Below are 10,617 nucleotides of genomic sequence, written 5' to 3'. Positions count from 1 at the left end.
ATTTTTGTCTCACTTTTTTCTTTTGCCTAGTTTAAAAATTAATCATTTTTGTTTGTTTATTTGAATAAAAAAACTTTATATTTGTGTAAAATTAATAATTTAAAATATTATTATTTTGAATTAGTATTTGAAACTTAAAAATTTACACCTATATTTACAAATATTTACACACATGAAACGTAATAATTTGTACCTATATTTATCCAAATTTATACTTAGATTTTACATACATAAATTAATAAAATTTATTTATCGAAAATAGTTTGACATTTTTGCTGGCCAAATACTAATCGAAATTGATGAAAAAAAATACCGGCCCGCAAGAGTTTCTGAACGAAAAAAAGAAAGAAGCACTACTACACTAACCTATACTACCCACATATCATCTGCATATTATAAGAATGATGAACACAAGAGAAGTAACAAACTTACAATATTATACACAAATGAATCAAATCCTAGTTGATGTTGTCATAAATCTTAGATTTTAGGTGAAGGAAGCATTTTCTTACTCCCTCTCTCGCACCTTGTCACCTTTGATTTTGAAAATATAAGAGAGAAAGGGATTAAAGATAAAGTAAAGGGCAGAGACCACCATACTAAGTACAGATCTTCTTCCTTCTTGAGGAACAAAGCATTCCTCTTCCATCACTTTAGTCGAAGCAGCCTTGTCATTATCATAATCTCTAGTAGTATGCAGCTTTATGCAAGAACGAGCAACCACTTTAGACGAAAAGGCCTTGTCAATCTCATAATCTCTAGTATTATGCAGATCTATGTAAGAACGAGCAACGTCCAACATCACCGCAACTGCTTGCTTGTACTACATTGATAAGCCACAATTTCATTATCAACTGTTAATACTAAAGATTTAAAGGAAGGATGTAGAAACTAGTACACAAAACCAAGTCAATCATGTAAAAAATGATTCTCTTATAACAACAGATTCAATTACTTTCTCATCAAGTTAGTATAGTTGTTAAGTAACACTAGTATATATGTATGATCACTCTTTCTCTTGTACATACGTAATAATGCACTTCACTTAGCAAATTCATTTTTTCATTCATTAAACTTGTCTTGCCAATTAGTTCTTGCATAAATTTTGTGCTCTATTATTTTCTCTACAATTCTACATGGTATCAAGAGCCTCATGCTTGTTCTTTTCTAACAAAAAAGCCCTCTTCTAACTCATTTTTGGTCTGCAAATTCAATAAAGCTCTTCATGGCTTAAAGAAAGTCCCTAAATCTTGGTACAATGAGCTATGTTCCACTTTTCTTCAGTCTCAGATCCTTCACTTTTACCAGATTTTCCTCTACATCTACTATTTACAGGTGATAATGCCACTGCAATTTGCTCTTTGATTTCTCAGTTAAAATCCCATTTTGCCTTACAAGATTTAGGCAATGCCAACTATTTTCTTGGTCTTGAAATTAAAAGATTATCGAATCATGCATGATATGCTCCAAATGTCACAGACCCAGAATGAGGAAGTGAGGAGGAAAAGGAGGTGAACTCGGTTTAAGGTAGGTGCTGGGGGAGGTGCTTTTGCGCTTCACATTCATCTCCAGAAGCCACCTTTTCCTTCAGCACCTCTCTTGAGGAAGACACATGCCAAATTAATGTTTTCTCTATTTTAGGCACTTCTCAGTTAGCACACAAAAAATAAATTTTAAGAAGACTAGAAGAGTGACATTTAGAGGGAAAAAAGCCAAAGAACTACTGAATCAACAATCTACCAACCTCGTTGTGTGCCATCGATTTTATTTTTGATTGCATCACACACCATTTCTTAAAATACGCACCTGCAGACGATTTAACAACTTGTTTATCATTAGTCCTGAACATAAAAGTTAAGGAGAAAAAAAAGAAAAAAAAAGAAAGAAAAAACCACAGCTATCATTTCGGTCCCTCAAATCCTTAATTCTATCTTGCTTGCCAGTGTCATCAATTAAAAGATTTAGAATGCAATCCCCTCCCCTCCCCTCCCAATAGTAGATCAAGAAGATATTACCCTAAAATACTAAAACTGATCATGAAAGATTATTATATTGACAAATATAACTATGGAAGAATTAAAACTAATTTGTAACATAAATGATAGGTTCCTATAGACAAAACTACTCGAACCCTAGAAAAAACTATAAAAATTTATCAATTTACCAGTTTAACCTAATCTAACCATTTTCAAACTCTAACTTTATCTCATCCCTAATCTCCAATACTCTTCACCACCACCCCCAACCCACCTACAGCTACCACCACCTTCATGGAACGCTCCCAATTCTCTTTTCTATTGTCAATATTATACACAAGCTTAAAGGGAGAAGCAGGAAAAACATCACAAGTTTCAGCCGGAACTTACCCGCTTCTATGTGGAGGGTACATGAACTTTTATCCGTTGTCACCAAACTATATTTACAGTGTACCTATTTGACCAAGAACTTAATGTTATCTATTATGATATTATCTCAAAAATAAAAAAACAAATAAATATGTTGTGGAACAGAATACTTGTTAATATGCTTTCTATTTTCATAAGTTTAGCTATCTATGATTTCCGGAGGGGAAAATCACAAAGACCTATCAAGGATAAATGGATAATGGTTTATCTACATTAATATTTAAAATGCAAAATATACAAAATGATTTTGGTAGCTGAACTCTAAACAAGATAATCACTTCAGCGACAATATGCTCCTGTAATATATTGCCACCCTTTACTAGAATTTAAACCCTTTCTCAGATAGTGATTTTCCGTTTTCCTGACTTACCACACATATGGACTTCAATAGACATATCTCGAGTGTGCCTCTAATAAATACTAAATCATATATGATTGCATTTAGTTTTGAGAACAGAATAAGATATGATATGACAACAGGACACAAAGAAGACATAAAGCTAGTGTTTTTATACTTTGTTTGGTAATAAACTAAATACAAGATAGAACAAATAATAAAAAATTTAATTTACCTTATTTTTTCTTTCATGCAAAATTAGAAAGAAAAATAGAATAGTAAAAATTGTAAATATAAGAAATTGATAGTAAAAATAAAAGGAAAAAAATAGATACATGCAAAATTAGAAAGAAAAATAGAATAGTAAAAATTGTAAATATAAGAAATTGATAGTAAAAATAAAAGGAAAAAAATAGATATAAGTTATCTTTTCTCTCAGTGTGTTTTTATGTTCTTCCTGATAAAATGGACATAAAATATACTAATCCAGTGACTTGGGATACAATATCTCTGTCCATGTCTCATCTACCAAATAGGATTTTGTGTTTCAGTGTCCTGTACTTGTAAACATATGCAGCCATAGAGATGGATTGATCCAAAGTTTGATTTTATGAATAATTAATATTTAAAAAGGAAAAGAAAAGGGTAGGAAAAATAGCTAAGCATCAAGGTAAGATGCCAAAGTATTCCATACCTCAAAGAAAGACCCAAATGGAACATCATGAGCCTGATGTACAATCCCAAACACCTTCATGACATTACAATATCCCATTATATATTACAAAACCAAAGAAAATAAGATAAGAAAAGGGGACAATAGAAAAAGAGTAGGATAATAGTTGCGATGGTGAAGTTAGTTAAAGGCTACTAGGCACCAGCATTCTGAATCATCAAATTCTTCCTGGATATATAATCAAAAGTAAATACAAACAACCACCTTACCAATTTTTTCTTGTCTGGTGATAGAACAACATGTTGCCACTCTGTCACGGCCGTGTCCGGAGGGCACATAGGGTTGTTACAGAGGGACCTAAAGGTAATTTCTCGAAGTTGACCATCAAATTCATCTCCGTAATGCCATTGTCCTATCTGAATGCAATATAAGCACACAGTTAGCAAGAACTTTAATATTTGATACCATTTGATTAGTTTTTTTTTAATCGGTGCAACAAATGGATAATTCACAGCATAAAGATTTAATTATGGCCACAGCACAAAAATTATAAACCACCAAGCATCTAAGCCCTTAGAGCACTAAATTTTGCATTGAGAAAAAGCAATCAAATTTTAACTTAGACCAGCAGAGTGTTATGCAAATAAATAATGACATATACCACCTTTTCTAAATTAACAGAATACATTTAATGTTTTAAGAGAAACAAATACTTACTCAATGGAAAATTACACTGACTCAAGTTACAAACTTTTGTTGAAGTCAAATTTCACAGCTACATATATAAAGTTAACACACTCTTAGATATGTGCCTTTAGAATTCTATGACCAAAAGGTCTAGATTTCAATTCTTGTTAACCCCAACAAATCAAATTTCAGCATAAGCCACAAATGGACCAATGCTAGTTTATGCGTTAAGCTCTGAAATCTCACAAAAAAGGGGAAGGATAAGTGATTATAAATCAGGTGCTGACGCAGAGAAAACCTAAAGAAACAAATATGTTACACAAGAGAAGGGGAAAAATTCTCTAGCCATTGTAAAAGCCACCAACCAACTCAAATGCAACTCATTCTAACTATTTGATCAGTTGACAACTTTTAACAAGAAGTAAAGAACAAGATTCAAGAAGTACAGCAACGGTTTAGGAAAACTTACCTCAAGATTATTATCCTTTCGTACTTCATGGTAATTGCTAGTAAATTGTGAACCATCATTTAGTAATAAATTTAAAAAATGCTCAGCTGTGGAGGGAAAAACATCCTGGAGAAGAGCCACTAGTTATTATAGTTTCTAACTTTTTTAAAATGATTAACTAAGTCCCTTTAAAAAATATGACTGTGTTGGTCCTGACCAAACTTTTGTCATCATATTTGTTATTTGAAATGTTAATGTGAACAGGTGAATGCTATCCCGGTATTGTAATGGTTAATTGATGTCAACACCTTTGAATTGTGGTCAATATGGTGTCTGAAAATAGTTCATAAGACTTAAGTAAATCAAAATTAGTAAATACCAATTAAGTCATATGAACCAATTTCAAATACCATATTTACTACAATTAAGTAGTGTTTAGTTCAAGTAACTATTATGAGTAGCATTTAACTTTTTAAAATGAAGAACTTAATTGGACAATTTAAAATGTTATGGACCAAATTGACTCATCAAATGAAATGAGCATTATCTCCTAACTAAAATGATAGTTAATCACTTAATTCATTTCATTAAGATAAAAGGAGAAAACAATGCATACATTGTATATACCAACTAAAACCTCTTCTTTGATAAAAGGTTTAAGTTTTCTTGTTTCTGGCATGCTTTCTTCAGTAGCTTTATCCAGTATCTTATGTGCTGCAACAGAACTGCTATGTGCTTGCAGCTCAGATTCTATATTCTTCTATACCAAAAACAATAATAAATTGGAACAATCTCGAAGTTATCCTAAAATGTTGAGCAAAAATTCATATAAGATAGCAAGGATAAAAAGAATGAGGATCAGCCTACTATATTATTTATCCTTCAGAATCCTTGTAACAGTATCTTTTGTAATATTTATTTTTGCTTGTTTTTTGTGAATAACTGCAATCAATGTCCTCTCACAATGATAAAATACAAAATCATAAATAAAAGAAGAAAGGTAAGCCATAGTACATGGTGCTTTAGTTACAAATTGAAGGTGTTCATTCTTTCATGTCAAAAAAGACAACAGAAAAGTAGGGAAAAAATAAATAATATTAACTAAATACTTCTTAAGATTGTCACAAGCACATCATGTTATGGTGATATGAGAATAAGAAGAAAGTATAGGAAACCAACTTTCAGAGTTTAGGTTCATAATTTAGAATTTATGATTAAGGATTATGATTTAGGGCCCAGAATTCAAAACTAACAAAATAATTTTAAAAGAGTTAGCTGATGTTGGCTGAAAAAAGTTGGTTCCCTAGCATTACTCGAGATTGTATATCCAAATAAATCCATTAAGGTGTCACAAGTTGATGAACTTCTGATTCCATCATAATTCAAAAAAAGATCTACTCAATTCAAGCTCAGCTTAATATTATTAGCTATCAGTCAAATGGAAGGGTGATAATAACTAATATCACTAAGAGGGGCTAACAGAAGCAGTAAGTACTTATCCTTTATCAAAGGAACTAAAATTTATTAAACAAATCAATTCAAGGTTGGGGCAGAATAATTGGACAAAAGTGCATCAGAGCATGATCTATCAGTTTCATAGTGTATATTCACAAATTACATGGTGCAAGTGTATTATTATCAGTTTAAAAATCTCTTGTAGCGTTCAAAAAATGCATCATTCCTGTTCCAAAATAATGTAAACTTATACTTCAGTCTACCTGAAATGATCAAGAAAATGAGGATTAACCAAATCATCTACATCTAATGTAGCCAATTATTTGTGACAAATGATGGTAATAATGTTTAGGGTTTAGGGTTTATCTAATCGAATTAAGATACAAGATAAAGTATCATCTTTTAGATTTCGATATAAAAACAGCCAGCAATATATCAAGATGCTATTCTGTATGAAAGCAACAAAGCCAGTGAACAATATTGTATATATCATTCTTGCACTAAATTCCATTGTGATACATAGATAACATGTATAGTCGCATCAATATAATAAAGAAACCATGTTGACGCATTAATCTATTAATGAAATTCTGGACAAGGATCACAGTATAAACTTAACAATGAAATAGTGTTTAAAGCAAATTACTAACCATCTAGACTTCGCAAGGGAGGAGCACCATGTCCACCGGAACCCTTGCGGAGAATAATTTCTACACCAGGATTTATAAATGCATGTTGAATCCTTTGAATCTTAAGAAAAGATGGAAAGTACAACAGATGTAAGGTATAATAGAAAAGGAGTTAGAAACTCGCATACAGTTGTCGTCATGTGAAGTTGATATTTGAGAATTATTAGATGATTTAACAAATTTAACTAAATTATTATCTAACAGTTCTAGACTATTAACATCACATGAAGACAACTGCATGTGAGTCTTGAAATACGACATGGCAAAGCATTGCGACAGAAATCATACCTCGTCAATATCTTCAAATGGAATAACCACCTGTGCAGATTCCCTCAAAATAAATAAATATATAAAATAAAAGCTAAAACTCAGGTGCAGTTATGAAGTTAATAGTTGAGAGTTATTTGATGATAATTTAGTCAAATCTATCAAATCATTTAACGATTTTCAGCTACCAACTTCTCATAAAGTTAACTACGCACTTGAGTTTTCACCTAAAATAAAACTTAGAAAAAAGCTACTCTAAATGATACAATGTGCACCCAACACTGGAAAGAGAGAAGGATAGTTTCACCTTTAATTCCTTTAACACTTTGGAATGGAAGCAAATGTGCCATGCAGAAACATACATACGACCATGATACAATAATGATCCCACAAGTGCACAAGAATAACTATGATCAATAACCTGAAATAGAAACCTCACTTGTTATTGGAAACACATTGTAAAATCACAAAAAGAAGATATACACACATGCATGTTTGTGTCTAAGGATGTATGACCTTAGAAAAGACTTCTAACTTGTAATCCTTAATAAAAATAACAAAAAACTGACAAATTTCATTTCAGTTTTAACCTCATTTGGAAGAAGATCAAATATTATTTGAAGAGGCCCTGGCTTCTGATCAACAACAATGGGGCCTGGTTTTTCCAAAGGCATCATCCTTCTCTGTGTATTGGCTCTGCCAAAATAATTTTTTCAATCGCTCAAGTCAGTTAATAATATAAGAAATAGACCAATATATGATGATAATAACACTTCTAAAGTATTTAGAACCATGATAATATACATGTTATAAATTTTTGTTTAAAAAAAACAAAAGAAAACCCACCTGAAAGAATTTGCAGATAGTTTTCTTGTTTCTATATGAAGACAAACCTGAAAATTAGAAGATCCATAATGGAATTTGAAAGGTAAAAAGCTTACTACAAACATAGTTAGGAAAAAAAAGGTATTAAGTTATGAAATTTCTCTTGAAGTAGGTATTACCTGCCCTGATGGGCCATCCAAAAGGTACCACAATGCACCAGTTTGACCTTCACTTTCAACGGGAACAGTCACTGAACCAAGAACAACACTTTTTCTAATTTTCTCCCAATCATATATTGTGACATTCATCTGCTAAACCAGAAAGGAAAGAAGTCAGTTTCAGAAAAATAATATGCATTGATAAATTTATGGAAGCATCCTTCTCAACTTATATTTTGGCCCTTTCTTTTAAGAAGAATGAACAAACATAAATAATTTATTAATGGAAATGTACAACTCAGTTCCAGACAATATATAATTGACGACTAAACAAAATATTTTCCTCTTAAATAAGCAAAAGTGTATCAATTTTAGTTTCAAAACAACACGCTGAATAGGAGGATGAGATACTAAACAAGAACATAAAAGATAAGTTCTACAACAATGAAATTCAATACTTAATGGAACTAATAGGTTAAACCAGCAACCTGAACAGGAAGTTCACGAGCATAAAAATTGAACTCCTCGCCCCATATAGGATTTCTTGAACCAGAGACCATGGAACTGCATCAGAACAAAAATGATTAACTTAGAGGCCCCCAATATAGCTACTTCTGCTGTGATGAAAAAGAAATCTTGTCAATATATCACACATCTAACAGACTAGACCACATTCTTGATTTGTGTGTCATCCTTGTCAAAGGGTCAAGGAGTACATTCCTCAATTAATCTCAAGATAAATCCTTAAGTAAAGTGCGTGCACACCTAGGAAGCATAGATACGACATGCAACACAAACAAGATACGACCATACGGTGTTTTTATAAAAGTATATAAGATACATGCATACGTCATGTAATATAATAAAATATATGAATAATAATTATAAATACTAAATAATAAATTGCAATGAAAAATAATATTAAAAAGAATTAAAACTATTTATTATTATTAAAATTTATGTACATATACTATTAACCAGCAAAAGAATAGATCAATATAAATACTTTAAACTATATGCGCGCTACATTAAGGTTTTAGACATGGACACGGTGACATATGTCTGCTGATTGATTTGGTGAGACAAATTTTTAAAAAATACAGAAGGACATAACTTATACATTTAATTTTTTATTTATTTGAATTTTGATTAATCTTTGATAAATTATAGACTTTGATTTTCTGTTTTTTTTTTAAAAAAACTGTATATTTAATATTTGAATACTAATATGAGATGATATTAGAAGAAATAAAAAATACTGGAAAAAAAAATTTAATAATGATGATATACAGTATTTAAAGTGATGAGTGTGCAATGATAATAATAAAATTTGTAATTAAAATAAAAGGTAATTTAATTTTTGTTTTAAATATTTACGTGTCTTATTCATTATTTTTAACAAACATAAAACATAAATACAAATGTTTTATGTCTATCTTTAGTGTTTGTGTTTATATCTCATCCTATTCGTCAACCAAAAAGAGCCTAAGTGCACACACAAAAAAGTTTAGATGGGGAAACATGCACATACAACATGAGTGCTAAACTATTTGAACATATGTTGCACCTAGTTTGAAGCAACACAAAATATTGTTCCTTCTGTAAAAAAGGGTTAATCCTGAACGTAAAGGATAACAAGAAAAGATCACTGCACCTGAATTGCCCTTCATTGCCACATGTGATGATTGCATACGGATCAGATGTTCCATTAAAGTTAACTCCAACGAGATTTTTAGCAGCCAATAGTTCTAACTGCAAAGAGAATCAATACAAAAAGTCAAACAAGCATAAGCTTTTAATCCATTTTGAGTTTTAAACTAGTGAAGGCAGAACCAAATACATTGATGAAGTAGACCGAATTTGCTTGAAAATCCCCTTCTACCTGAATCTACAAAAAAGGGTGCAAAACTGCAAGTTAACATGTTAAAATTTGCTAAGCTAATCAACTTCAAAACAATACAACCGCTTTTCGTTCTTGACAAGTCAGATTTGCTGCAAAGGGGAGCAAGCAATTACAAAAGTGGCATAACTGCAAAGGGTAGGATTGTAGGAACTGTGGTAGAGGAAGATAATGGTGGCTGTTCTATCTTTGTTATTTGATTTCTTGTTCTGTTGTAAACTTGTAGTGTCTTATAGATGTTATATTTGTCGGAAAGAAGAGAAGAATGAATGGAAGAAGAGACTAGGGGAGGAAGGATGACCCATATATAAAACAACCATGTTAAAATATATATTAAAATATAAAATATGTATTAAAAATAAATTAAATTTTCTTTTTTTTTTTTTAAAGGAAAACGAACCAACATGAGATTGTTCAGGGTTGGTTAGTGTGGTTATGCGTACTTAAACTCTTAGGAGCATATTGCTAAAAAAATTTTAATTTTCTAATTTAATTATAGGTAATACATATTTTAGGTATACTTTCGTGCTCTCAATTTTTTTTAATTATTCAAGTCTTAAGGTTAAAGAATTCTAAAATTTTTCAACCTATATCAATCATGAATCAAATAATATTTACTCGTCTTTAAATATATTACTAGATTCGATTTAGTTTAAGAACAAATATACATAAATAAGAGCTTTTGTTCAAATTTTAACCAAATTCTTTTTTTTAACCTTTATTTTGGCATTTTGGACAAATAATTAGATATTTCATAAACATTTAAATTATTA

The 10,617-nt window shown here is 30.8% G+C and overlaps 1 protein-coding gene across 1 annotated transcript; it reads right to left on the bottom strand.

The window, feature by feature from the left end:
• Positions 1-284: 284 nt before the first annotated feature.
• Positions 285-10,250, bottom strand: LOC107469579 (BAG-associated GRAM protein 1). Its single transcript, XM_052255605.1, has 19 exons — positions 10,245-10,250; positions 9,785-9,832; positions 9,599-9,696; positions 8,433-8,508; positions 7,966-8,094; positions 7,808-7,854; positions 7,552-7,657; positions 7,269-7,382; positions 6,983-7,012; positions 6,656-6,755; positions 6,212-6,268; positions 5,449-5,492; positions 5,167-5,310; positions 4,572-4,676; positions 3,685-3,831; positions 3,437-3,490; positions 2,367-2,430; positions 1,745-1,806; positions 285-823 (listed from the first exon to the last, which is right to left on the bottom strand). The coding sequence occupies exons 1-19, from the start codon at positions 10,248-10,250 to the stop codon at positions 509-511; spliced, it is 1,746 nt and encodes a 581-aa protein (XP_052111565.1). The 3' UTR covers positions 285-508.
• Between the last annotated feature and the right edge of the window lie 367 nt (positions 10,251-10,617).

The sequence above is a fragment of the Arachis duranensis genome, chromosome 10, assembly GCF_000817695.3.
Source record: "Arachis duranensis cultivar V14167 chromosome 10, aradu.V14167.gnm2.J7QH, whole genome shotgun sequence".
Taxonomy (NCBI): Eukaryota; Viridiplantae; Streptophyta; class Magnoliopsida; order Fabales; family Fabaceae; genus Arachis; species Arachis duranensis.
The sequence above is the reverse complement of the archived record's forward strand: the minus strand, read 5'-3'. Positions and strand labels throughout refer to the sequence as shown.

What these genes read in the sequence shown, in the direction of transcription:
- LOC107469579 (XM_052255605.1), bottom strand. An exon ending in CTATCTGCAAATTCTTTCAG is followed by an intron (nt 7,658 to 7,807) that starts GTGGGTTTTCTT and finishes TTATTTTGGCAG; the next exon opens with AGCCAATACACAGAGAAGGA. An exon ending in CACCAGACAAGAAAAAATTG is followed by an intron (nt 3,491 to 3,684) that starts GTAAGGTGGTTG and finishes AATGTCATGAAG; the next exon opens with GTGTTTGGGATTGTACATCA.